The 27,965-nt window shown below is 33.7% G+C and overlaps 3 protein-coding genes across 5 annotated transcripts; 2 read left to right on the top strand and 1 right to left on the bottom strand.

Moving 5' to 3' along the window:
- Window positions 1-388: 388 nt before the first annotated feature.
- Window positions 389-5,814, top strand: LOC133306738 (peroxisome biogenesis protein 22). Of its 2 annotated transcripts, XM_061507104.1 has the most exons (10): window positions 389-725; window positions 1,151-1,168; window positions 1,342-1,571; window position 1,620; window positions 1,736-1,783; window positions 2,472-2,528; window positions 2,615-2,716; window positions 3,132-3,197; window positions 5,145-5,246; window positions 5,364-5,814. In XM_061507104.1, exons 1-10 carry the CDS (start codon window positions 624-626, stop codon window positions 5,466-5,468), a joined length of 831 nt encoding a protein of 276 aa, XP_061363088.1. In that variant the 5' UTR covers window positions 389-623; the 3' UTR covers window positions 5,469-5,814. The 2 variants fall into 2 exon arrangements, with proteins under 2 accessions (XP_061363088.1, XP_061363087.1); XM_061507103.1 differs by lacking the exons at window positions 1,151-1,168; window position 1,620 and having other exon boundaries at window positions 1,342-1,566.
- Window positions 5,815-7,760: 1,946 nt separating this feature from the next.
- LOC133306741 (histone-lysine N-methyltransferase ATXR2) lies at window positions 7,761-13,941 on the top strand. 2 transcript variants are annotated; one of them, XM_061507114.1, is made up of 15 exons: window positions 7,761-7,970; window positions 8,049-8,124; window positions 8,348-8,433; window positions 8,507-8,850; window positions 9,425-9,537; window positions 9,645-9,676; window positions 10,134-10,285; window positions 10,936-11,023; window positions 11,122-11,161; window positions 11,280-11,334; window positions 11,530-11,599; window positions 11,683-11,752; window positions 12,572-12,648; window positions 13,273-13,329; window positions 13,540-13,941. In XM_061507114.1, the coding sequence occupies exons 1-15, from the start codon at window positions 7,887-7,889 to the stop codon at window positions 13,648-13,650; spliced, it is 1,455 nt and encodes a 484-aa protein (XP_061363098.1). In that variant the 5' UTR covers window positions 7,761-7,886; the 3' UTR covers window positions 13,651-13,941. The 2 variants fall into 2 exon arrangements, with proteins under 2 accessions (XP_061363098.1, XP_061363097.1); XM_061507113.1 differs by having other exon boundaries at window positions 11,122-11,170.
- A 2,582-nt stretch (window positions 13,942-16,523) lies between these two features.
- On the bottom strand, window positions 16,524-17,828 carry LOC133306745 (peroxidase 39-like). The gene is made up of 4 exons (XM_061507119.1): window positions 17,598-17,828; window positions 17,316-17,504; window positions 17,037-17,199; window positions 16,524-16,939 (listed from the first exon to the last, which is right to left on the bottom strand). Exons 1-4 carry the CDS (start codon window positions 17,811-17,813, stop codon window positions 16,524-16,526), a joined length of 984 nt encoding a protein of 327 aa, XP_061363103.1. The 5' UTR covers window positions 17,814-17,828.
- Between the last annotated feature and the right edge of the window lie 10,137 nt (window positions 17,829-27,965).

Below are 27,965 nucleotides of genomic sequence, written 5' to 3'. Positions count from 1 at the left end.
CTAGTAATAGGTATAGTCATTTGTAATTAAATAATAAAACTATATATATTCCAAAAAAAAAAAAAAAAATTAAAGTAATACACTTGTAGTATTATTGATAAATGTAACCCAGGTTAAAGATAATAAATAAAAAAGATAGTATAACAATAATACATAAAACCCTTGATAAATGTAGATTTATTTATTCTCTTTTAATTAAGGATATAGTAAGAGATCATATACTAACCGATATATTGATGGATTTTTATAAGAAAAAGTTTATAAGTGATTGTGTAATGTTATAAAGATTTATTTTGAGTGCTTTAAATTTTTTTATTTTGCTTTAAAAAATGTGGACACTATAAAATATATTTTGTGTAAGAAAATTGGTTGGTGTCACGTAGACATGATAGATGCAAATCACTGTATTGATATATTTGGATCAAAACTGGAAGCTTTGACGACAGCTTATAGCAATTGTTGACGGCAAACAGAGCCATAAAATTATTAGTATCTGTTTGTGCTTTTGGATTTGGAACATTCATTCCTTTGCAAAATCTGCACATTGATCGATGATGATGATGATGATGAAGAAGAAGTGAAGTGCTTGATTTGACCTTTGCCTTGAGGAATCAGCCGTGGCCATGGGTGGTGGTGAGGGTGACACCTCCAAACAAGAGCTCTTTCACCTAATCAAACGCTTCGGAGCTTATGTCACTTTCAAGATCTCCAATCTCTTCTCCCTCGTCTCTCTCTCTCTCTCTCTCTCTACTTGCTTCCCTGCTTTAACCCCAAGTTTACCCCCTTTTATTAAATTTAGTTTTTTTAATCTGCCCATCATTCCATTGGATCTGATTTGATATAAAAAACTTATCTTTTTAATTAATTGTCCTTTGTCAAATTCGTAATGATATGTTCTTGTTTCCTGTCTCCTCTTTTTTTTTTTTTTCACTCTTCAGTTTGAAATTTCGATTTGTTTGCTTTTTGCCCTTGTTGTGTTGATTGATTGATTGGAATCCGGGATTGTCTAATTCTCATTACAAAGTCTGAAAGTTTTTTTTTTTTGTGATAAAACTCAACTGGGTTTTTTTTTAATGTATTGTTGGCCGTAGGTAGAAATGATAGGTTTTTATGCTCGTCAAAATGGGGGGCAAGAAAAGTGACCTTGTAGGTGTCATTAAAATTGTTAGTTTGGGTGCATAAAAAAAATAAAGTACTGTTGGGAGGTAATAATGACTAGTTTCTGCTGCTACTTATCTTTTTCAGTAATGTTGTGTAGTGTAGATGATCAAAGTATTGTTTTGGTCTTTGTTTGGACCATGTCTCTTTCAATAATCGTCTTAAGATTATACTTGGTATTAGGATTCACGCTCTATTGGGGCTGTTGCTGGTCTTGCTGTTGCAATTGTTTTCACCTGGAGGCTGTTGAGATCTCCTGCAGGGTCTCAACGGAGGAAACGGCAAGGTTCTACATCTAGTAATCCTGGAGTCAGTACACATTCAAGTGCCTCTGTAGTTCCTTCTGAAGCTTGTTCAACCTCAGATGATTCAAGGGCACAAAATGTTGTGGATGAGTTATTTCAGCCAGTTAAGTTAAAAATTAAAATGTGTCTGTCACTCTCCTTTGCTTGGTGCTTCAGAGTTCAGACAGTGCATGAATGTATTTTGGATTAAACAAGACATGTTGGCTTGAGTTTGATAGCATTGCGTGTGATTTGCAATTCTAAGCTTGCTTTATTCCTTAACTTTTTTTCAGCCAACGTTGGGGCAGATAGCTAGGCAGAAATTGAGCGAAGGAAGAAAGGTAAAACATATTCTCTCCGGTAGTCATGTGGCCCCTATCAATTCCTAATCCCCTTGATTGAGAGTCAAATGGCTGCGAATATTTACTATTATTATTATTATTATTATTATTTGTTTATGTATGTGATTTGAATAAGGCCATGGGGGGTTTTCAATATGTAGCCTCTCCCAATGTAAAGGTGTACTATTGATCATGACTTCAAACTTACTCACCAAGAATATCTCTTATTGATGGAATGAAAACAGTCTTTTAATTCGAATTTTTGAAGTTAAAACCTAAATGATTGATGATAATCAAATTACTAAAGTGGAACTTTAAATAAGTAAGTACTCATTAAATTAATAAATTATAAATCTAATTAGTTTAAAATTTTAGGTTTTTAATAAAACCATCTTTAAAATACAAGCTATTTTTATGTTTACTTCAGGTTCAAGTTTAGTGCTTTTATGTTTTACATTATTTATTTTGTCTATCTTGATAGATGGTACAATACTGTTATTCCTTTTCTCATGTTAAACCTGAATAAGATATGTTACATACCTGTCTTTGTGCAACATGGTTATATACCTGATTGAGATACTTGATGGCATGAGGAACATTTATATTACAAGTTTGTGCTGTTAGTTGTGGCTCGTTGGTATGGCCTGTGTTTCCTGATTTTTATGGCCCATGTTTATGTACTATGTAGGTAACTTGTCGTCTTCTTGGAGTGATCCTTGAGGAAAGTATTCCAGAGGAGCTTCAGGTGGTGAAATTGTCCTTTCTTATACTTTCGTTTTATGACATCATTGCGGAGAAAGATATCAATGTGGTTCATTCTGTTCTTGGCAGAAACAAGCAACTGTGAGATCCTCTGTGCTAGAAGTATTGTTGGAAATTACAAAGTTTTGTGATTTATATCTCATGGAACGAGTTCTGGATGATGAAAGTGAGGTGTGTGTCATTTGTCAACTTATATAATTCATAGTGTCTTATCTGATGAACTTATGCAACTGATCAACAATACTTCCCATTGTAATGTTGCTTGAGGCAAAAACTCTTACACTAGGATTCAGCGTTTGGAACTATTATGGTTGCCATTATTAATGACACATTAGATGTATGAAATGTCAATATGATTTTATTATCTCTTCTCTTTGACTTTGTCCAACTTATCCTTCCCAACATTGGGCACATACTGCTGAATTATTAATATCATGCAATTGCTAATCTGAACTTGTTGAGATCGTATATTTCTTACAGCTGTTAGTATTTGGTGAAACTAAAATTACTTGCAGGTCTAATACCTCTCTTGCCACCCTGTTGTAGTATACATTATTGTTAAAATGTTTATGCTTTATTTCTGCAGAAAAGAGTTCTTGTAGCATTAGAAGAAGCAGGGGTATTCACTTCAGGTGGTTTGTCTAAGGACAAGGTATGTGAACATGCACCAAACGATTACATGTTTTTTTTTTCCTACGTAGAACTTGACTATCTTCTTGTAGGCTGTTTTGTCAGCCATGTCAGCATATAAACAAGTATTTTTCCACCTTATGCATACATCCTTTTGTGTGCAGCACACATTTTGATGGACAACATAGGAATATATATCTCAATGTTATTAAATCCGGCCCGGTCATCGACTCGGCCGGGGTATTGGGTCATTGGTTCAACCAGTGAATCACTGGTTGAACCAATCCTTTGGTAACAATACTATGGTAACAACCACAAGCAGCATCCAATAAGTGGTACTTGGCAGCAACTGCATGCTTTCCTTTTTATTTTCAGCTTTGCTGAAACTACTGTGGCTAATGTTAACCCACAACCAATTCATCCATCTTGAGAAAAATTAAAAAATAAAGTAAGGCCGTATCAACCCACAAACACTTTTATAGCTATTCTTGAAATAGCTAGGGCACTTGTATATATTTGATTCTATAAAAATTCTTTAAAAATGTATATAATATAAAATAGGTGAAGAGGAAAAGTCACATTGAAACATCAAAAATCACACAGACTGATTCTCAAAGAAGAATTATGTAAAGGAATTAAGGGTTTTATTTTGGTAAAATGCAAAAGTGAAATGGAAAAGAAGGTACACATTTTTCGTTCAAAGACGAGGGAGAAAATTTATCCCAAACTGAAATGGAAAAGAAGAAAAGTCCAAGCCAATAAAAGAATACATTCAACTTGTGAGAAATTAATCTTTGCAAATGTGAAAAATATAATCCCCGTGTAAAGAAATAGGAGGCACGAGAATAATTTCAATCAGGATTGGAAATGTTGAATAATATAAAATTATTGGTTGAATATTCGTCCTGTGGAGGCGTATATATAACAGGGTCGATGGTGCCATCCAGAATGAGAATGGCGGTGCCTTTTCCAGCAGGACCCAATTTCAAGATGTGAGACAGACAAAATGATGCGTATGGGAGGAAGCAAAAAGCTTATTTGGGAGGAAGCAATTTGTGAAGAAGGGATTTGGGAGAAAGCAAATCATTTGTTCTGCTATATGCGAAACCACTGTCTTCAGGAACAAAACGATGCATTTTTTATTTTTATTTTTAATTTGTATGACCCAGTCGGATTTTATGTGAACAAGCTGGGTCACCGGTTTTGCTAAAAACCGACCTAGTCGGACCGTTTCCCGCCAAGTTTATTACATGGCCGATCTATTACATTGCTCAAACTGGTTATATTACCGGTTTCCGGTTCGAACCGGCCGGTTGGAGCCGGTTTTTATATCATTGATCTATCTCATTATTTAAAAATGTATCAACATTATCTCTAACAGTGAACCCTTGTATGTGATTAAAATTTGTATTGACAAGCATCTTGATCAGAGATGTCATAAGGAAGACCTAAACTAATTTAAAGAGTACCCTTGGAGAGAGGACTTTAGTTTTTTTTTATTTTTTTGAGAAGAATTATGACTGTTGAGAAACCTAAGGCAACAGACAAATTCAATGTGGAATGGTTGTCTAGCAAATGAATATTCAGCATGACTAGGGGTCTTATTTTGAATAATAATAAATGTTTGTGGTCATTTGCTGCTTGTTTTTTAGTGTTATTTCAAGAGGTCCTTAGAACCTGAAATTCTGAAATATTTGTGTCTTTCTCCTCGTCTTGCCTGCAAAAATTGTATCTGCTGGATCATTCTAGTTGGTGCAACAATCAAGAAAAAAAGGTCAGAAAAATGTTGCGAAGTTAGATGGCAGCAAATACTTATTGCCTAAATCATGATTTGTAGCAGCACATATATATCTTCTGTGTATCTAATGAATGCTGTAAATATCCATGAGTTCGACAGAGCGCTTGCTGGCTACTTTTCTCTTGTGCTTCTTAATAACCTTTTTGTGCTCTATTTTGATCTATGGTGCAGGTTCTCTTCTGCAGCACAGAAAATGGACGGTCATCATTTGTTCGGCAATTGGAACCAGATTGGCACATTGACACAAATCCTGAAATTGTTTCTCAGTTAGCTGTATGTTACTCTATTTCTCAACTTTATCCAGCAAGTCAAATTCATACTCTGATATAAAAACTATAAAAAGACTACTCTATTATGTGTTCTAATGATTAACAACAAATCATGTTGCAGAGGTTTATCAAGTATCAACTTCATGTATCTCCTTATAAAACCGAACGAACTGCTTCAAATGTGTTCAGTGCTCCATCCCTGGAACAGTTCTTTGGATCCATATGAAAAACTAAAACCACTACTAATCAGATGTTATTCATAAATGTCTTACTAGTTTGTTTCTATCTGCATCTTGGATTCCACCTTCACCAATCGTTTTTTCTACATGTATGAGAACTAGGTTAGATTTTCTTCAAGCTTTAAGGGGTTGAAAGACCTGCTGTGTATGTGTATGATGATGCTTTGAGGAACGAGTTCTATTTTTTTTTTTTTTTTTTTTCCCGTTTGATTTGAATTTTTGCATTAGATTGTACCCCATCCAGACATTTTACACTGACAACTGATCATAGTTACATCACATGATATGACATCATGGATAATGTTAATGAGCATTCTCCTAACATTACGTAGCTATGGAAAAGTTTATTGATTCTTGATTGTATAGTTTCGAAACATTTTGGTGTATTTGATGTAACTCTTCCTCTTTCTGGCTATGAAGCACCGATATGTCGTTTGCGATACGTTCTCGATGATACAGGATGTTGATTACCATACAATGTGTCCGATACGTTTCCGATATGCGTATCCGATACGTTGGAAAAAAAATTTAAGGAGTATCGATGCTTTATAGCTTTCTAGTAGTGGCATTTCGATACTGACATGGTTTGGAATGACCAGAGCATTTTCGGTAGACCCGATTTACTTATGACTTCTGTTTAAAAATTGATATTTGGATTAAAAAAAAATTCTCTTTTTTTGGTTCACATATCATAAAAAATATCCCATTTTGATTAACTTGTATCGAGTCAGCGATGTGACGGGGTATCTAAAATATTTTGTAAAAATGTAGTTTGTAGATCCTTTGCTAACATTACATCAAGATGTGACAAAATGTTTAAAATAAATAAAAATCAATAGCCATACTCAGATTTCTCTAACGCAATGCGTTATTAATTTGCATCAAATTAAATTACAGAGGCCAACACAATGTTTAATAGTCATAATCACTATGTTCGAGTTAGAGAACAATATCTGGGACATGTGTTACGAATCTGCACAGAACGAATTTGGAATTTGGAATATAACGAAGTAGAGTATTCATATAATCAGATATTAGAGTTCATAGGGGACTATACGAAAGAGTAAATCTATATTCTTTTGAGGAATTAACTTAATCATATTTTTGTTTACTTAAAGAATATATTTAATATATAAATGTTTTAATTTAATTTTCTATTTTAATGCTTTATAATTTGTTAAGGAAATAACATTTATCTATTAGAAATCAACTCAATCATCATTTGTCAAGTTCGATAGAAATTCGGAAGAATATTTAAAAAAAAAAAAAAAAAAAAAACTCAAACGGACCCATGTTATTAAGAAATAGAAAATAAAAACAAAATGGATTGTTTGGGGTAACTCAATATGAGGTTGAGTTAAAATAAAATATTTTAGGTTAAAATATATTTTCAGCATTGTGACACTCATTTTTTTTAATTTGATCAATATAGAAAAAAATAATAATTTAACCCTTATGCACGTAATCGTTTTTAACATTATCCCCACCGTTTATAATCATTATAATATTACAAGATTAACATAAAGTTGATGTTAAGTACAAGAATCAAATTAAAAATGACTATTAAAATTTGATATAAAAGTCATAATACTTTTATCTCTTTATATATATATATATATATATAAGTTTTATACCACTATTTTTTATCCTTGTAAGTAATATTTATTTTTAATTTAGTCTCTAAATTTAGGGGATGTTATACATACTACATTTTATTTTTTATTATCTCTTACTATCAAATCTTAACCGTTAATTTCTATCAATCTAACGGTTATAATTTATTGGGTCACACTTATTAATTAATTATTAAATTTTAATAAATTACAACTGTTAAATTAACGAAAATCAACGATTAAGATTTGATAATAAAAAAAATAAAAATAAATAAATATAACCTTTCCCCTAAACTTACACTTGCATCGGCTATAACTTTAACATGTGGTGTTATAACACTAAGTATTAGATGCAAAATAATTACACATATGGGATTTATTAATCTAATATTGCATGAGATAACTATCTCATGTAACAGAGACAAGATAGTAGGGTCTACTACTTTTTCAAAAAAAAATAAAAAAAATAGTGGACCTGGCTATTTTGTTTCTGTTGCAAAATGAGATAATTATTTTTCTACACATATATATATTAAATTTAAAACTTATTTTCATATAATTATGAGATAAAAATGAGAATTATACTTTAATCCAATCTTATTTAGTATTCAAAAACAAAGTTACACATGGGAGGGACCGAAACATGTACCATTTTATGTTAATATTGGTACGAGGTGTTCCTGATCTGTGAGCGCCGTCATGCTTTTGCAGTTTTGCCAACGTTTGTAACTCTCTCTGTGAAGAGAGAGCTTTGTTGTGTTGTGTTTGTTGACACACTCTTCCGAAAATTGAATGGAGCCCATTTGCCCTATTTACTCTGGGTGTGCCACTGAAATCTCTGCACTTCTCACTCCTCCCTCACCTCTTCAAGTTCAGGTAATCTCTTCATTCATCTAACTTTCTCCACCTTTTTCTTTTTTGCTCTGCTCTTGATTTTGCTTCTTTTTTTTTCAGGAATATTATCATAACCTTTTGTCTGCAAGGCAGTGCACTGGTATCACAGTCAAACATGATGGGAACTTTGGAAAGGGTACTTCTTTTAATTTTAATAAACCTGTTATTTGTTTTTGTCCCATAACATGATTTTATTTATTTGTTTATTTATTTATTTTGGGTGTAAGAATTGCAAGAGCATGTTTTTCTCTTATTTTTGCATGAAAGGTGCTACATTTATATATGCTCTTCAAATGGCTTCTTTCAATTTTTTAATATTTATTATAGTATGTATTTCTTCTGCTACTGGAGAACTGCAGGTGTATATGCTGCCATGGACTTCAAAGAGGGGGAACTTGTTCTGAAGGATCACATGTTTGTGGGGTCTCAACACTCTTTCAACAAGGTTTTTATCCCCCTTTGTGTAGCTATATTAAAACTTTTTGCTCCTTTCTCTTACTTTCTACCCTACTTTGCAGATTGATTGTTTTGTCTGTAGCTTCTGCTTTCGTTTTATTGGTTCCATAGAACTTCAAATTGGAAGGAGGCTTTACTTGCAACAATTAAGGGCTAATGACAGTCATGGTTGTGATGTGGGAAACTTTTTGGAACCTTCCAAAAACTGCCATGAAATGGATTCATCTGATGAAGAGGAGAGCACTCAGCAATGTGCTTCTGGTAGTTCCAAAACTAGAGTTCCTCTCCCTGAAGGTGTTGTGGAATCATTAATGAATGGCCAATTGAGATTGCCTTGCTCTGAGGAGTTCTCCTTGCCGCCTGCTGTTCCATGCCCTGGTGGATGTGGAGAAGCTTATTATTGCAGGTAAGGCTATGGTTGCTTGAAGAAATAATATGGGGTATATAATTGTAACAACCCAAAATTTTATGCTTTTATTTTGCCAATGCTTCCTACCAAGGAGCAGGAATAAATGATTACTGCGAAAAGTGTTGTGAAATTTTGGTCAGAAATGAATGCTGCATGGGGATCCAAACTCCAATGCTGATTGCTTCTCATTTAATTATTTCAAAGAGTAAAACTGATTGTAGAGTCTTGGTAGTTTGATACTTTGACTACTTTGCATTCACCAGTAAACCCCCTCTATATATTCTTCAACTTGAATATAAGAAGAAAGCTACATAAAGCATTGATGTCAATGTCTCTATCACCTACATGAGATTGGGAGAAAAAAAGAACCTAGACTGCTATAAAGATTCGCACAGATACAGAGGTAGCTAGCTGTATTCCCGTTGATAAGCTACTTTTAAAAGCTTTGCCAGATGAAAGCTGTTCTTAACTGCAGCTTCCTGCGGTTACTGGGATATTTGTTCTTGCACATCATTATTTTCGGTTTGAAGTGTGAGATAATCTCTTCCTATGATGTTTTCAATACCTGTAGCACGTCGTGCGCAGAGGCTGATTGGGAATCCTCCCATTCTTTACTCTGTACTGGCGAGAGTTCTGATCTGGAACATAGGGAGGCACTCCTTAAATTCATCAAACATGCTAATGGTAAGACTCCTAACTTATGGACATCAATAATTTTTAACAATCTAAGTTTGTTCTGAACCATTTTGTTTCGTGTCTTGCTTATTTAATGTTCTTTCCTTTTCTCCCAGAAACAAATGATATATTCCTCCTTGCTGCAAAAGTAAGGTTTCATATTGCTCTGAATTTCTTGTCTCTTGAATGCTGCCTGAAAAACTCACGTGCACACACGTACAAACATACATATACAGTTATGCACGTGTATCTGATAACCACACCTGGTATTGTTGTCACTAGACTTAGATAAGTATTATCTTGAAGTAAATGCTGGGACATTAAAAGGAAAAACAATCTGGTACATTAAATAGAAAAAACAGTCTGGCAAAGATTTTGCTTTTATATGACATTGGTTCTTCCTCAATATCATACGGTCCTTTTATCTTTAATTAATTTACATATTTGTTTTGTTCTATCTAAGCTACCCTTTAATTTGACAGTAGACATAGACATGTGTGTATTTATAGATGCTCAGCTTATCAAATAAGCTATTGTCGTTGTCTTGCTTAAATTATCTCTACTAGATTTATCTGACCAGAAGCCTGATTGGATTTTATGACTAGGCTATTTCTTCTACCATATTAAGGTACCACAAGTTGAAAGCAAACCATCTTGAAGAGCAAGTGAAATGTGATACATCCTGTGTTTCAAACCACCGTAATTTCTCTCTTCTTCAGGAAGCTTGGAGGCCTATATCAATGGGACACAAGAGAAGGTAGTTACTGACTAACTTTTCCTGTTTACATGAAACCTGAATACAGAGTGCTAATGCTTTCCTAGTGCACGATGGAGTTTTTTGAGGCGAAGCGTGCTAATATCTTTGTTGATAGCTTGAATTTTGACAAATATGCATGTTATCCATGCCTTTTAGGAATATACTGGACCATGGTTTTAAGTAATTAAGTTTTTTAAATTATTTGTGGTATATGTGTTGCATTACCTATGCTTATGTTGCGGGATTGTTGAAAATGTATACTTCATTGTGCTTGAGAAAATCTGAGATATATGATTTGGTCTTTATCAATGTCTTCAATGCTCTTGTCAAATTATCCATTTTATCAAACTGTTTAGAGAGTGAAATATGTCTTTTGTAAGACTTCTTATTAAACAAAGCAGATTTTGGATTTTTTTTTTTTTTTGGATTTTCTTTATGGTGGAATATTATACTTTTCTTTAAAATCATTTTTTCTTGAAAGTATAACTTTTATTTCTTCAACTACTTTGTAAAACTCATCTAATAATATATCAACTTCATTGTTGGCTAGAATAATTTATTCTAGTTTTACATTAAAAATTATTATTCAAATATGCTACTTTGTAAGATTTTATATTTATGTAAGATAAGTCATTACAAAGTGTTTGTAGGTGGTGGGAATGCATTGCATTGCCAGATGATATTGATCCTTCTGATGAAGCTACGTTTAGGAAACAAATAAAAGAGTTGGCATTTGAGGTGAGATTCTTCAGATGTTTGGTGCATGATAGGAAATGTTATATTCACTGATTTAATGTGTTATACCTAATTTTCTGCTTATGGATTTGATGTTTCAGTCTCTCCAACATCTTAAGACAGCTATATTTGACAAGGAATGTGAGCCATGTATCCTTACAGCTGCTGATTTTGTGATGTATTCATTATGTGTATGCCCAGTAATATTGAGTCTTCATTTTCTTTGAAATTTTAGCACTAAATGCTTGACTCTTTCCAGTATTCTCCCTCGAAATCTATGGACATATCATCGGCATGTATGAGCTGAATAATCTGTAAGAGCTCATGGAAATCTTTTTTTGTTCTATTCTTTCTAGTCAGTCATATATTATGTCGTGTTTGCTTCCAGTAACACAATGCTTGAATATTGCGATATAGGTATAGCCATTGAAGTAAACTGAACCTGAGAACCATAATTTAAATTTTTTATTATACTGATATGTATATTAATCCTGAGTTTATATTGTCAGTGATTTGGTTGTAGCTTCTCCTGTGGAGGATTACTTTTTATACATTGATGATCTGACATATCCTAATAAGGTTGGAATATCGTTCAGCTTGCTTTACTACTTTATCTCAAAAGCATAAGCTCTTTTACTCTTTTCTGTTATCATTAATGGCAGGAAGAAGCTATGAAAATTACACAACCAATTCTGGATGCTCTTGATGAAGACTATTCTATTTGTTGCCAAGGTACTTATTTTACTGCAGTTTGTCTGTATCTGCAGTTGTCTCTTCATGTAAAATTTATACTTCAACTTTGGGTTCTTTTTTTCATCTTTCCTTTCTTAATATTAAGCTCTCGTATCATTACTGATGTTCATGCTCTGTCTATATTGTCTTAATGCAAGGTGTTACCTAATAGCTTTTGTTTGATTGGTGGTTTGAAGTTAGCCTTTTATGGACTAATTAAATAAGGGGCACGATCAATTGACACCAGTGTCAAATTTTGAAATTTGACACCAAATCCTATCCGTTGATTTCCGTCAATCAACGGCTATCATTTATTGTGAATTAATAGTAATTTATAAGTTTGACTCTCAATGAATGATAACCGTTGATTGGGGGAAATTAAAGGTTAGGATTTGGTGTCAAATTTCAAAATTTGACATCGGTGTCAAAGGATCCTATCCCATTAAATAATTATATCTTTTGATTTTGGATGAGAGAGCTATCATCTGTTCTTCAACTTTTGATGGCTAAAATTTCCCCCCTTCCACAACGTTCCTAAATCTGAAACTGAATGATCAGGAAATTATGCATCTGTCATAAGAATTTATTTAGTTTTACTTGCAAATGTTTTGTGACTTGATGAAGCTTTAGTTGTGATTGCTTTATGTCACTATCTACCCGACTCTCAAAAGGAAAGCATTATAGTATTATTACCTTACTGATTATAGGAATAATGCAGTTTCATTTGTATTATACCCTTAGGATATATCCTGATTCATTTTTATCATTATTTTTAAACGTTGAGTGTTAAATCTATTTAGTTATTGAATTGTATTCTAGGAACTGCGTTTTTTCCTTTGCAAAGCTGCATGAACCATTCCTGTTGTCCCAATGCCAAAGCTTTCAAAAGAGATGAGGTATGTGGTGCAAAACTATCTTGATTTTATATACTATTTTGGTTCGGTTTGAGTTGATCGCATACTTCATTTGATGCCACAAAGATGTGATTAGATAAATTTCTTTGGCCTTTTATATTTACTATTCATGTTTTTGTTTTAACATGAAAGAAAATGAGATTTCCTTTAGTCCATTTTGCTGCCATATGCGTTTACAAGATTCCCTAGCCCTCTGAAAGTACTCCTTTTGTGCTTGCTTTGCTGGTTAAGCATGTGGCTTTTTCGTCCTGTCATAAATTACTAAGAAAGCCACAATCTTATGATAACGATGACTCAACAACTTAAGTTCAGAATATAATGTCAGCTTCAATTTCCCGTCAATATTGAAGTCACATTTATTTTTCTTTATTGGATTCAACATGTTTTATTGTACTCCTCAATTCTGCAACCTGTCTAGATTCTATTCATGTTACTATTGTTTGGTTCTAACCTTGAAAGTTGAAACACATATATGGCTTTTATCCACCAAAAAAACAAAATTGGAAACCAATTATGTTTGGCTTTTCTCCCTTTTCTTTTACCTCTGCTTTATGTAACGTTGAATCTGAAGATTTATCTTTAAAAGCATACATCTTCTGCATGCAGGATAGAGATGGCCAAGCAACAATAATTGCACTGAGGTCCATATGTAAAGGAGAAGAGGTTGGTTGATGCCAATATCTAACAGGCCAATAACTTCTTAACTAAATGATTTTACTCAGAATTTGGTTTTTCTTACTGCCCAATGATTGATGATGTTTATGACACCAAGGTTGAAAAGGACAGCATAAATAAAATTCTACCATATTGAATTTCTAATGTTTTGGGATAGATTGCCTTGTTCAACTAATAAACATTTGGAAGGACTTTCAGATAACAATCTCATATGTTGACGAGGACCTTCCATTTGAAGAGAGACAAGCATCCCTTGCAGATTATGGTTTTAGATGCAGCTGTCCAAAGTGCATTAAAGAAGAGCCATGATACTAAAACAGTCATATGCAGAATCGAACTGTTTTAGAAATACAATGAGGCTTTCTCAACCTTGACAGAGTTAAATTGCAAAGAAAAGAGCAGGGATGGCACTCAAAGGGAAACACTTGTTAGGAGAACTTGTAGTTGTTTTGAAACTTTGGCTTCTTTCAAATACATCCACAATTGTCTGCATACAAACATATGTTACACCAGTTGTTTCATTTTTTTATTCCATAGAAGCAATTGGGATGTATTAACAGAGAGATTGATGCACTTAAGTCACCATAAATTATTATAATTGCAGACGTTTCAATTTTAAAGCTTTTTATGGATTTTAATAATTGCAGACGTTTCAGTTTGCATGACTTAATATTTTGTTTATGGTTATTTCCGTTTTGTATCAGTTTTTAAAACCATTGATGGTCTTTTGTTGTCAGTTACTTTTTGTATTGCCTTTAAAAGGCTGGTTAGAAGGATGTGAGGGAAGACTTTTGATGATTGAAGAATGATAATATGGCAGAAAACTTCTGCATTTTCCTTAAAGCCTACTTTCCATATAATTTTGCATCATGCTTGAGAGTTGTTTCACATTTTTAAAAGATATTGTGTCATCTGGACCAAGGGAATAAAACCTTGGTCTATATAGTCAATACATTTTTTTTTTTTTTTTGGTACATATAGTCAATACATTTTACCTAAAGAAGTGGTAAGTTTCAATTAGTGGAATAATTATTAGAATTTTAAAAATATAAAGTCTAAATTAACAATCCACGCTCCAAATTTTCTATTTTATTTTTATTTTTATTTTTGGTGTATAATACAAACAAAGTAAAGATGGCTGAATGTTAACAAAAATATTATTTAAACACTAATTTTCTGATCTTAATTAAGTAAGATGAACAAATTAATGCAAAGAGTATTCTGTCTCGCATCAATGCAGAACAAAAATATATTAATATTATATTTATGTAAAACAAGGGAAATACTAGTCTCATGTTGCTGGAGACTAGTATCTCATGTCATAGACACAAATATAAAAAGTTTATTTATTTATTTTAAAAAAGTGTTTTTATGACATAAAATATTAGTCTTCTACAACATAAGATTAGCATTTTCCATAAAACAATGTGCAAACCTCCTTTATATAATTATTCTTATTATATCTACACGAAATGTTATATCTACCCCATAACTGGATATAAATAAATTAATTATTGATTAACAACATTTATTGTTTAATTATTATTATTATTATTATTTTGGAGTGTCTCTAATTATTTAGATGAGACTAATCTCCTTAGGGGACGTTTGGTTAACGGATTCGGTGGAGAAAGATAGGGGAATGAAAGCAAGGCATTTACACGGACCACGTTTGGTTGGAGTATCTGTGACAGTATCCCACCTAAATGAGTTGCCTACATAACCAAAAAGAATAGGCATCCTAGTCCATTTAGCCGGCAAAAGTTGTCCCATGGCGATGTGGTATTGCTGAAAAGCTGCCCAAATTGGTCACTGTGCATCCTAACAAAAGACCAGCTTACCCTCGATGAGCACGCAGAGATTTGGACTTGCCTTGTAGCTTCCCTCTCTCTTTGAATCAAAATGGCCCAAATCAAACGAGAGTTCGAAGCATCCAGTTCGAATCACTTTGCTTCGATGCTTCTGGAAGGAGTTAGCCTTCATTGCATTCCTTTTCACTGTTACACTATCTGTCATGTTTGTAGGACCGATTCTCATACAAAGTTTTATTGATTTCACTTCAGGGAAGAGAGGAGAGGGTCTGTATATGAAATATTACTCTGCTCTGTTTGATTCCATTGATCATTGCCTTCCAAGAGAGAGCAACAACCCTGTTTGTAGCATGACACCGTAAAAAAAAATTAAAATCAGGTTATTTTCGTAATACCAACTTGTTTTTCCATCTATATTTTACCTCCAACCAAACATAGATTTCATAAAAGTTATCTGATTTCTCCAGTAAAGTTTTTCTCCACCAAACAACTTTTTTTTATATTTTCCTACTTATCTCACCTTTCAACCATTTCCTTATCAATTACATTTTCCTAGTATTCAAAAAATTTCTCCTCAACCAAACACCCCCTTAAAGTTTTTGCTACTAGCCCAAATTTATTCGCCTAAGAATTGAACAGAAAATTTTCAGCCTCTGTTTCTTAGGTACAACCCACTTATCCGCTGTACCCGTTACGGTTAATTAACGTAATTTTTGCTTAGAAAAATATAAACACATTAGTTTGTTGACCAAATGATAAAAAGTTATCAATCAATAATCGATTAAATTTCAGGAGTAGAAGAAATATTCCCCATACATATAGAATACAAGTACATTAGTACCACTTTAGTAAGGAACTGCATTGGGTTGGGCTTGTAATCTTGCGCATACACTTGATTCACGTTCACTATTTGTATAGGTTCAACTGTAAGTCAAAATAAACAAATAAATAAGCATATATCTTTATTTATATATGTATATTTTTTTTAAAAAAAAAAAAAAAACATTGAATCAAGATTACTAGCGAAAAAGTGCATCCATAATGTAATCAACAGGCTAAATATATATATATATATATATATATATATATATATATATATATATATATATATTAACTCTACTGTGGGTAGGGTAACCCGAAATTCACTCAATTTTGTTTCTTATTACAACAAGAACATGATCTACAATCGATCAAGGAAATAAGAATAACTATGGAAACCACTTATTGCAAGACACATAAAACACCCACACCATAGGGTCTCTTATATGGATGAAGAAACCACATTGGCATTGCATAAATAACCATACTTAAAAATAGATGATACAAGTTGCACTTTGATGGTTCAATATCAACAAAACAAAAAGATTCTTCTTAACTATTTACAAGTGCACAATGCTTCCTGATCTCTCCTTCTGTCCCGGTCTTGACTTTAATTCGTCCCATTTTCTCCATTGAGTTGGCAAATTCAGCATAGAAATTTTCAAGTGACCCATGAAGAAGTTCAGTGACCATTGACTTTGTAACAGTGTTAGTCAACAATGAAGCATCTGACACAAATAGACCCCTTCTCTTAACCACTTGACCATAGTAGCCAAGATCAAATGTCTTGCGACTTCCAGGGTCCATCTCAACTTTTGTGGTGTTATCATTGATGTTCTTGCACTTGAAGGTCTTAAGATTTTTTGCATATTCACTATCAAGTGCTGGATCTTGATCACCCTTGCCAGTAAAATTGAATAGGCGGCTTGAGAATGATGAGCAATGTGATACACCAATTGTGTGAGCACCTAACACAATTTGAACTCATTGGTGATTACAAAAGCACAGAATTTAGCATACACAACAATATTGCATAATGATTAGGAAATTGTTTAAATATAGTACCAGAAAGCAGGACCAAGTCTTTTAAATCAAGTCCCTGATTGCCAAATAGTGTTTGGACGGTGGTGAAGTTGTGAAATGGTGCAGGAATGCTGCTTCTGGCTTCTACTAAATTAGATATGACCCCATCCCTTCTACCTGTTGGAACTTTCCAAAAGGGTCCACCCTGAAAGAGCATATTAGTAATGTCATAAACCAAGAAACTGAGTCATTTCTGTGTAAAAGATAAAGATGAAGCAGAAATTGAACTTCAAGTTGTTCCTGATAGAATTGAGTACTTACTGTGGCTACAATAGAGTCTCTTGAAACCAAAGCTATTATATCAGCACAAGAAACTACACCAGGGCATTCAGCTTCAACAAGGCTCTTTACTCTGTCAATGAAGTCAAAGCCTCTGACTGTAAGATTTGGAGGAGCATTCTTTTCAGCTTGATTTGTTGTTGAGTTCAGAAGGACTGAACCATCACATCCCTGAAAATGCTTGATGTTAGCTCTCTTCAGTTTTGACATAATACTCCTAAACTAAAAAATGAAAGTAAAGCATAACCTTGAAAATCATATTACCCTAACAAAACAGTCATGGAATTGCATTCTTATTATGGCAGCTGCAAGTGATGGAGCATTGTGGATATGCTCATGAACAAAGTTTAAAATGATTTGCTCAGCTTTTGGACAGCTCTTAGCATAAAAACCCAGCTGCAGTTGAGCATGATTTGAAGCAATTAATGCCAAAAGACAAAGAATCAAAGCCCTGAAGTAACTCTGGCTTCCCATTTCCATGTAGCTTGCAGAAATCTTAGTTACCTGAGTAACTATATATAAGATATAAACAATTAGAATCTTCTTGAAAGAAGTAATTTTATTTCTCTTATTGTCTCCACAACAGTGGTCACTTATTTATAGTCCTCACTCAGGTTTAGGTACAAGAAACAAAGTAAATCATAGAGATGGTCCATGCAGCTAACTAACATGTGCTATAAGGTGAAATACTACATGGCTCTTTAGCATCCATGTACCACTAATAATTGCACACATACAATGATTAAAAAAATTGTTAGTTGGGCATGCCCTTATAGGACAAATGAAGTGAGTCCTAAATAACTGGATTTTTGAATGCTTGAATACACGTCAATTGATATATTTTGTAATTTGACATACTGAATATTGATACTTTCTTTTAAGCATATGATGCCGTACCAAATCTTACTCTTTGGACCATATATTTATTATATTTTTGGGAAATATTACTCTCCTTTTGCATAAGATTACTTCTCTCCTACTCTCTCACTTCGATTTCTGCACCTCACATTTTTTTTTTTTTTGTAATGGTGGAACCCACCCATTTTATCTCTACAACATAAGATACCTATCTTATGTTGAAGGAGAATAATAAAACCCTATATTTTTACTTTAATCAGCTTATATACTAGTAACATTTTAAACAGTTTCTTGCGGTGGCTAATTAACATACATCTTGTAACGCCTGACAACTTGTAAGGATCAACGACTGTCTCCACACACTAACACGAGACTTTTCAGTGTGCTTTGTCCTCACTCGCACACTTCCCGAGAAAACTTCTCAGGAGGTCACTCATCCCAGAATTGCTTCAAGTCCAGTACGCTTAACTATGGAGTTCTTCCGTTCTGGGCTACCGAAAAGTAGATGCATCTTGTTAGTATAGGTAGTACCAATTAATTCTTATAAGTTATTCTCAACTGTACTGCCCCATACCAGCACAGTCTCTGGAATCCCTTTCTTTCGGGTGTTGATTCGATTCATTCATGTACCTCGTCCCTAGAAGCCTGCCAGGAGCCGCTCCTTGTTTGTGCATTTTTCGCACCATGCCCTTTCGTACCGACGATCACTCTCCGCCCTCGTCAGCGGCTGGGATATTATACATCTCCTAACGGCAAATTTAGTTATAATTCAAGAAAAAGTAATTTGACTCAGCTGCTACTATCCTATGATCATGAGTCTGGCTTTAATCTCGTCACACATTGGGACAGCTATTGTTCAAGTTAAATTAAGATTGGCTACCTGCTGCCACCTATGGACATATTATTAAGAAATGGAAAGCGTGACATATGAATTATAGAGTGGGTAAAAAGTGGGGAAAATATGTTGTATAAACAATTATGATTATTATAATACGTTAAATACTTAGTGATGATAAAGATAGAGACAAACATTTTGGGGAGTCCTTTTTTTCCATACGAAGGTTAGAATGATTCCCATATACTACTTGTGGGAACTGCTTGATGATTAAGTTTTCATTTCTTCATTTGGTGAATAAAGGTAAAAGGGAATTAGTAGAAACACTCGTTTAATTTACATTTCAGGGTTAATGTTAAGAACTTGAGATTGCTGTGATTTCACGACAAGTAAAGTTAACTATAAACATTATTATAATAACTTGGCAAAAAACCGTTACTTGAATGAAACTATTCATGGAATCATATTGAATATTTGATGATACATTCCAAAAAATAAATAAAAGGTATAACATAATAAGTCAAAAACACTAATTATGGATACTGTTATGAAGGGAATCATGTGTGCCATGTCTAACAAAACTAGCTTATTTATGTTACATTGTGATAAGTTCAAATTTCAAACGGATATGGACGTTGCTGAACCTCATTATAAGTTTGAATTTCTTGACCTTTTATGTGTATGCATTTCAAACTAAAGTGAATTTTATGGAAATTGCTGCACGTAGCTAAAGTGTAATGGGACCAATTTAATGTAATTTATGTCCCATATGTGCTCCATACAGCAAGCTTGTAAATTTCAAAGCAGATTGCAAATCCATGTACATATAGAAAAGCAAGGTGCTTTGTATTGTTCAAAAACAATTTTAAGTTGAAAAAGCAAAGCCTAGAAACCCCTAAATCATGCAGGGTTTAGGATCTATCACAATTTGGGTATTCCATATAAACAAATGATTGGTTTTTGTCAATAAAGTATGGCCTGGTTTCAAATGAAGGAGCATGATGACATGAAATCATGAAGTGGAAAAATTTGAAAAAAAGAAAAGAAAAGGAAGATTCATTAATCAAGTCATGTTTTTCAATCAAGTGTGTGGTCTATAATTACTTTTCAATCAGTCTTATAATATGTTGAGGTTCTCCTCTCCTTTTGCGCTGGATTTGAACTTTGAACCAAGAAGCTACTCGTGAAACCAGCTGGAGCTGGAGGTTCTTAATTAAAGGCCTCGAATTCTAACTTTTTAGTTTCAGAATATCTGCTACGATTGAGAAAAACACAAAAATAAATATAGTAAAAAACTTCCTATTATTTGTTTAAGGTTCTTTAGAGGTGCTTGACAAGAGGAGAAATTTTTTTTATTAAGTAAATACAATTACTAGGAATATGGTGATAAAGTGAGTTTGGTAGGAAAGTTAAAAAAAAAATTATTTGATAGGCCGAGATATTAGGATAAAAATTTGATTAAATTTTCTGAGTCTACGCTTGATTAAAAATAAAATATTGATGAAAAAATAGATTGAAAAGACGAAAATATCATCTTTCATCTGGTTTTTTGAAGAGATTCTACTTTTCCCAAAAGTAAACCAGGGGCATTTCTGTCTCCAAATTTGTACCCCATTTTTTCTTTTCCCAACAAACAAAAATATCACTTTCTATTTGGTTTTCTGAAGCAGTGTTTTTCATCAAATTTTGCAAACAAAACATAATAGCTGGGTAAAGCATTTGCATGGTTAATTTTTTTTTGAAACTTCTATCAAACATAGTTATGTTAAAATACCACTAAAAATTGTCTAGTTATCTCTACCAAATACCCCTCAGCTGTTTCTCTTTTGTAACATGACATTCTCTTATTAGAAAGTAACATGGTATGATTTAAATTCGTAATTAAATTAATGTGCATTATAAGGAAGGAAAGGAATAATTGCTTTTTTGTGTACTTTGTTTTCTTAGGAGAGGTGAAGCTTATCTCATTGCGTATCATGTTCATTTTTTCAAGTAGGGCGTAGCCTGTCGGCAGCCGGGTAAAGGCACAGTGTCCTAGGCTGTGTTTGTATTCCAATATTATAATAGACAAAGTTATCATTGGAATTCTCAAATTATTTAAAAGAAAACACAGAGACATTTTCATATATTCGTAAACAAAGAGACAAAGGACTGTCATTTTCTGAATTCTGAAGGGCAAAAAAAATTTAAATACTTCCAAATAACTGTGGAGCCAAAAAAAAAAAAAATTTGTACAGGAAACGGAATTGCAAGTGTATATTCATTGTAATGTTCAAAGGTAGCTATTATTATTTATAGAGATTAATATTTTACATATTACGGGAGATAATTTTATATCGTCGCACATATAAAAGTGTATTTTTCTTTCTTCATATGCATTCACACACTTTTGTATGTGTATAGGTGATAAAATTATCTCTTACAATATGAGAAATATAAAACCCATAAATAAATCATGCACGTATATATATGTTGTTGGAGAATTAAACAATTTAAAAAAGATAAATAAATAAAAAAGAGTAAATATCTTTTTTGGTTCTCAGCAAATTTCACAATGTCCGCTTTAGTCCCTAGCAAATAAAAAGGTTATTCGTGATCACTAAGAATTTCAAAATAGACTCATTTAATTAAAATCGTGGTCCCTCACAAATTCAAAAAAAAACCATATTAATCCTCAAAAGGATTAAAATGGATCTACTTTAAATTTCTTAGATACCACGAATAACCTTTTTATTTACTATGGAGTAAAGCGGACATCATAAAATTTACTGAGAACCAAAAATAATATTTACTCTAAAAAAAAAAGCATAGCTTCCTTGCTTATGTGGGAGCCAAAGGTTTTACAGCGATTGCTTGATTGGGGGACCTATATGTAAAGTGATTGTCTAAGGAACGTGGCACTCTGCAACTAAACGCCATGATTCTTTATCTCCGGGTAGAGTCATAATTTCCAGCTTGGCACTTTGAAAAGTTAAAATACAAAGCATATAGCTCCAAAAACAGTTTGTTAATTCGTCCCAGTAGTATTGTTTTTTAATGATATAGCAATAACATATTCACAAAAGCAGCCCAAAGAGTCCCCCCAAGTTGTAAATGTAAAGGCACACTCTTTTAAGTTTTTTATGAAAATGCTAAAAAGCATCATAATTTGGCAGGCAAATTTTCTAAAGCAACTGTTCTGGTTCTAAACTTACCTAACGGGTCTCACAGCATTTAGAAGTAACACAATAAGATTAGTGATCAGTCCAATTGATAAGAGATATGATTTATGGAGAATGATTCGTTTACAAATTACACCGGTTATATAATCTTGATTAGTTATGTTAGACATAATGTAGTTTTTAAACAAAAAAATTTGTAAATATAACATTTCTCGTGATTTATTATACTATTCTCTAGCAATTTGATTTTTAACCCTATTATTCCACTCCTTTGAGCTCGAATCTCGTTGATACATAATGATTTGTCACCTCTTGTGAATAGTATTTTCCATAAACTCCTAGATCACATATTTACAGATCTCATATTAAATATGAACTTATGATTGAACATTCACGATCTAGATTTGTGGGATATGACATAAGCCTATAATGCACATTGTTTTCATTATTCCCTTGCGTTGAAAATGAGGATTACGATTCTATCCATATTCAGCACGAGCCACAAGGAAGTCCTAGTAATGAATCGTGGCCCTCGAATTAAAACTAGCTTTAGGTTAATCAACAAGGACGATATAAGATTGGAAAAGGGAGTTTCATATAGATTTAGAAAAGGTCTTATCGTTTCTCAAGCTGCTTATCTCCGGCTAATAAATCATAATCGTACAAAGATGGATCAATGATAATGAAAGAAGAGAGAAAAAAAAAAGAATCATAATCATTCAAAGGTAAATAAAATAATATAAAAAAATAAATAAACAAAACGACGTAATTTTGAGGAGGTCGGAAATAAACTTATCTCAAATTGCGGAGAAATGTTTTTCCCTTTAAAAAAAGAGGTTAAACTATCTTACAGATGTGTGTGCTCATTTTTTTAACGCACAAATACGTTAATACCTTTTTTATTCTTGGTTACATTATTAGTTTTTAGTCGTGCACTTATTTTATGATAATTTAATTAATCAAAAAAGAAATAATTTAACTATGTGTGAAAAAAATTTATTACGTGTTCAGAATAATTTTTTATTTACCAACTTTTTAAAGCTGGAATGAAATAAAACAGCATCACATAAGAAATTTGGATACCACCCCACACAAAAATTCCCACCAATGTATCTGCGTCTTGATGTAAGGCAAGGATGCCTTTGGATGGCGCCCCCATTGCTCTTTTGAAAAGCCTCAATTCCTCAAGCGCTTTGGATATTAAGAAAGCTTTTAAAAAAAAAAATATCTCCATTTGATTTAGTATAAAAATGTCCATAAGTTAACTATATCATGTTTTGTCTTTCTAAAATTACTGAAACTTTTGTTAAGTTTAAGTTCAGTGGTTCAGAAGATGTGTCATGTCGCGATCAAGATTGCAGAAAAATACTTATAGAAGGAGCAACTTTTATTAAAAGTAAAATATTTTAATTATATCACTAAGCACGTGGATCAACTGATAAGGAGTTATTTCAGACTTCCAGCTTAACCAGTGGTCTTGAGTTTGAGTTCCTGAGAATGCAGATGTGTTAAAACTTGGTATAAAGAGTTCTACCGCCCACGAGGACCTACACTGCTCTAATCAGATTAGTCGAGTATTTAATAAACCGATGGATAATATCCAAAAAAAAAAAAATCTTAATTATTAAAGTAATGTAACATTTTCTTATTGAGTAATATAGTGAGGAAAAAAAAACTTGTACCGCTCCAGATTTTGGATGGGCTTTTTTTCTCCAAAAGTTGCTTTGTTCCAGAAAAAAAAAAAAAAACACTTCTCCGAAAAAGTCTGTTTGGATGTCTGTTTTTAAAAAAATATAAATTATATAAAAAAAAGAAAAAGAAGCCAAAAACCTACTTTTTTTAAAAACTAAAAATTTTAGTTTCTAAAAAAAGTAGAAATCAAAAGCCAAATATTTTTTTTTTCAAAACCAAATATTTTTTTAAAATTCTAAATAGATCTAGCTTTTGTAAGAAGCACTTTTAAAATAAATAAGGCATAAAAAATACTTTTTTTGGAAGATAATCCATGCAAACGATATCTTAAGGTCTTCACTAAAAAAAGTTTTTCACCCACATAACTTTTTGAGAACGAAGAAAGTTTTAATGATACCTCCAAACATTTGATATAGTGTAAAATAATAACAATAATAATGTTATGAAGTGTTAGATAATTTCTAGATAAATATAAAGGAAAATGTTATATTTACAAAAATTTTGTTTATAAACTCAACTATGTATTCTTGGAAATAGACTCGGTTAGGAATGCATTCTCGAGAATATATAGTGGAGTTTGTAAATAAAATTTTTGTAAATGTATTTTACTCCAAATGTAAAATTAGAGTTCAATTTTTACAAGTGAATGATACCAAAAATTCGATTGTTAAGATCTGCGGAGTCTCGGAGCCCAACAATTCTGAGCCCGGCATCGGATTCAATTAGCCCAACCTTTTTCAGGTTGGCATGCAGAAGCAGTAACAATAAAAATAAATTAAAAATAGAGATAAGGAGAAAGAGAACACTAAGAATTTTAACGTGGAAAACCTCTTCGAAGTGAAGAGTAAAAACCATAAGACTAAGTCTAGAAAAACTCCACTATAAATAATGGGATTACAAGATTCACTCTGACTCAATAACCAGATGACTTCACCATCTAAATGATGGATATACTCACAATTGCCTCACACAAGTGTTTCTCTCTATAAAGGGGATAGGGAATCCTACTCTACATAATAATCTTCTTCTTCAGTGATGGCGCTGGATTTCTTCCTTAGAGAATCTTCATCTCTAGCTTGCATTTTTCTCCTGTCCGTATTTTGATTCTTCGTGTTTACGTCTTTTTCTTTTTCTTCTCTCTCACTCTCTAACGACTCAGCATCTAAGCATCTCTTATAAACAAGAGATTAAGGCACTACCAAGTTGGCCCAGGTCCATCTTGGGCCACGAACCCAACAAATCTCTCCTCCGTGCCCATGAGGGAGGATATCCGAGCTCCCCCTGTCTAGGGTATGGGGTCGTGGTAGTCAACCCGGCACCTTCACATTTCCATGTTAGAACCATATTGGTCATCATGTCCGACTAGTTCAAGTCGATATGGACTTTGTCGAGCTGCAGAAACTTCTCTTCTATCACATCTCAGATCCAATGGTACCACACGTCTATGTGTTTTAACCGTGCATGAAATGTTGAGTTCTTCGCTAAGTGTATATCACTCTAGTTATCACACTTTAGCATATACTTCTCCTGACTACGAAGAGCTCCTTTAGAAAACTCTTCATCCATACTGGCTTTTTGCAAAGCTTCAGTTGCAGCAATGTACTCAGCCTTGGTAGTAGATACTGTGACACACTTCTGGAGTTTGGATGCCAAGAAATAGCTCCCCCTACAACGGTAGTTAGGTAACCTATGATCGACTTCCTCGAGTCGTCATCTCCACCCAGGTCAGCATCGAGTAGGCTTCTAACTCGTGTTTTTCTCTCCCAAAGCACAAACAACTGCTTAATGTGCCTTTGAGATATCTTAATATCAATCTAACGCATCCCAATGTTCCTTGCCCAGGTTTGACAGAAACAGGCTTACAACTCCGACAGCATGAGCAAGGTCAGGCCTTATGCATATCATGACATACATAAGACTGCCTATAGCTGACTGATATGGGACCTTTGACATATTGTCTCTTTCTTCATCACTGGTTGGACCCTGCTTCTGACTTAACTTGAAGTGTCCAGCTATAGGAGTGCTGACCGTCTTGGATTGATCCATATTGAACCTCTTCAAAATTTTCTCTATGTACTTCTCCTGAGATAACCACAACAGCTTCTTTCACCGATCCTCAAATAATCTTCATCCTGAGTATCTATCTTTGGGCCGAGATCTTTCATAGCGAACGACCTGCTCAAGACTTTCTTGAGGACATTAATCTTCCTCGTGTCTTTTCCCATTATTAGGATGTCATCTATATAGAGCAAGAGAATGATGAAGTTGACCTCATACCTCTTGATAAAAACAAAATGATCTGCTTGAGTCTTCTTAAAGTCAAGCTGAGTTATGAAGGTTTTGAACTTTTTGTACCACTGTTGGGGTGTTTGCTTCAGATAGTAAAGGATTTTATTAAGTCGGCATGCCAGGCGTTCTTTACCTGGAACTTCGAAAACTTTAGGCTGCTCCATGTATATTTCTTCTTCCAAGTTTCCATGAAGAAAGGTCGTCTTCAATCCAGTTGTTCGACCTCCAAGTCTTAAATGGCCGCTATGCTTAGAACAGTTCGGATTGACGTCATCTTCACAACTGGTAAGAATATCTCCTCAAAGTCTATGTCTTTCTTCTGATTGCACCCTTTCACCACAATCCGGAGTTTATACCTCGACTTTGCATTGTTTTCTACCACCTTGAGTTTGTATAACCATTTGTTTTTCAAAGCTCATCAGCCCTTTGGTAACTCGACCAGATCAAATGTGTGATTCTCGCTCAAGGATTTCATCTCATTTTACATAGCTTTCTCCTACTTTTCCTTTTCAGCGCTGGATCACTCCCTCTTCATAACTCTGAGGCTTTCCTTCTTCTACAACAACTGTGTACTCGTCAGCAGGGTATCTAGTGGAAGGGCGTCAAACTCGGCCAGATTTTCGAGTTGGAGGTTGCACCTCGGAACCTGATTCTGTTTCATCTCAGTCTTGCAGATGTTTTGGTACTACCTCACCTTCAGCTGGTGGTTCTTCCTGTTGTTTTCCCTCTTCAGCATTTTGCTGATTGAATTCTCCCCCTGGTTCAGCTCGGATAAGGGAGACAGGGATAGTTAGAACTTTGGACCTCTGGATGTCCTCAATAGTCTGATTCTCCAAAAACACTGCATCTCGGCTTCTCACAAACATCATGTTGACGAAGTCCTAAAGTCGATAGCCAAACTCTTCTTTTGGTACGCCAAGATAAACACACTCTTTGGTCTTGGCATCCATCTTTGTCTATTCATCCTTGGAAATGTGCACAAATGATTGACATTCGAATACCTTCATATGCTCATACTTTGCCTTCCTACACGTCTAGACTTCTCCTAGGATGTCTCCTTTTAGAGGACTTGAGGGTGATAGATTGATCAGGTTGACTGTAGTCTTGACGGCTTCTCCCCAGAACGCCTTAGGAAGCTTGGCATGTGACAACATACTTCAGACTCATTCTTTAATGGTCCAGTTCATTCTTTCAGCTACACCATTCAGTTAAGGTGTCTTCTCCAGATTTATACTCACTGCCCTGCAGTACATCTCAAATGGACCTCGGTATTCTTTGCTATTGTTAGCTTGGACGACCTTTAACTTTCTTCCTATCTCCCTTTCAACCCTTGCATGGTACTCCTTGAATACTTGGAATACCTGATCTTTCGTAATAAGCGAGGACACCCATACTCTTCTGGTGTGGTCATCAATGAATATGACAAAGTAATATGCACCACCTAGAGATTTCTCTGACATAGAGCACACGTCAATATGAACAAGATCAAGATTATACCTCCTTCTTCTAGGTTGGTCTGGTATCCTGAATGAAACTCGACATTGCTTTCCGTCTAAACAATGTCTGCATGTCTCTAAAAGTTGACCTCTCAAATTCAGCAACAATCCCTTCTTGGCGAGGATTTGTAGTCTATAATAACCCTCACATGTATTTGTGAATTTAATTATGAATTAATTATTTTAATCATAATATTTAAGAATAATTATAAGAAAAGTATAAAAAAATAAATAAAGTCACCTTTGATGAAAAAAGAGTTAAGAGATAAAAATGTGGGTAGGCAAAATTACCCAAAAAGTG

Source organism: Gastrolobium bilobum, unplaced genomic scaffold (genome assembly GCF_033153095.1).
Source record: "Gastrolobium bilobum isolate Gb01-03AN ecotype WA unplaced genomic scaffold, APGP_CSIRO_Gbil_v1 utg16899, whole genome shotgun sequence".
In the NCBI taxonomy this organism is placed as follows: Eukaryota; Viridiplantae; Streptophyta; class Magnoliopsida; order Fabales; family Fabaceae; genus Gastrolobium; species Gastrolobium bilobum.
Note: the sequence above shows the minus strand (reverse complement) of the source record. Positions and strands in the feature narration are given on the sequence as shown.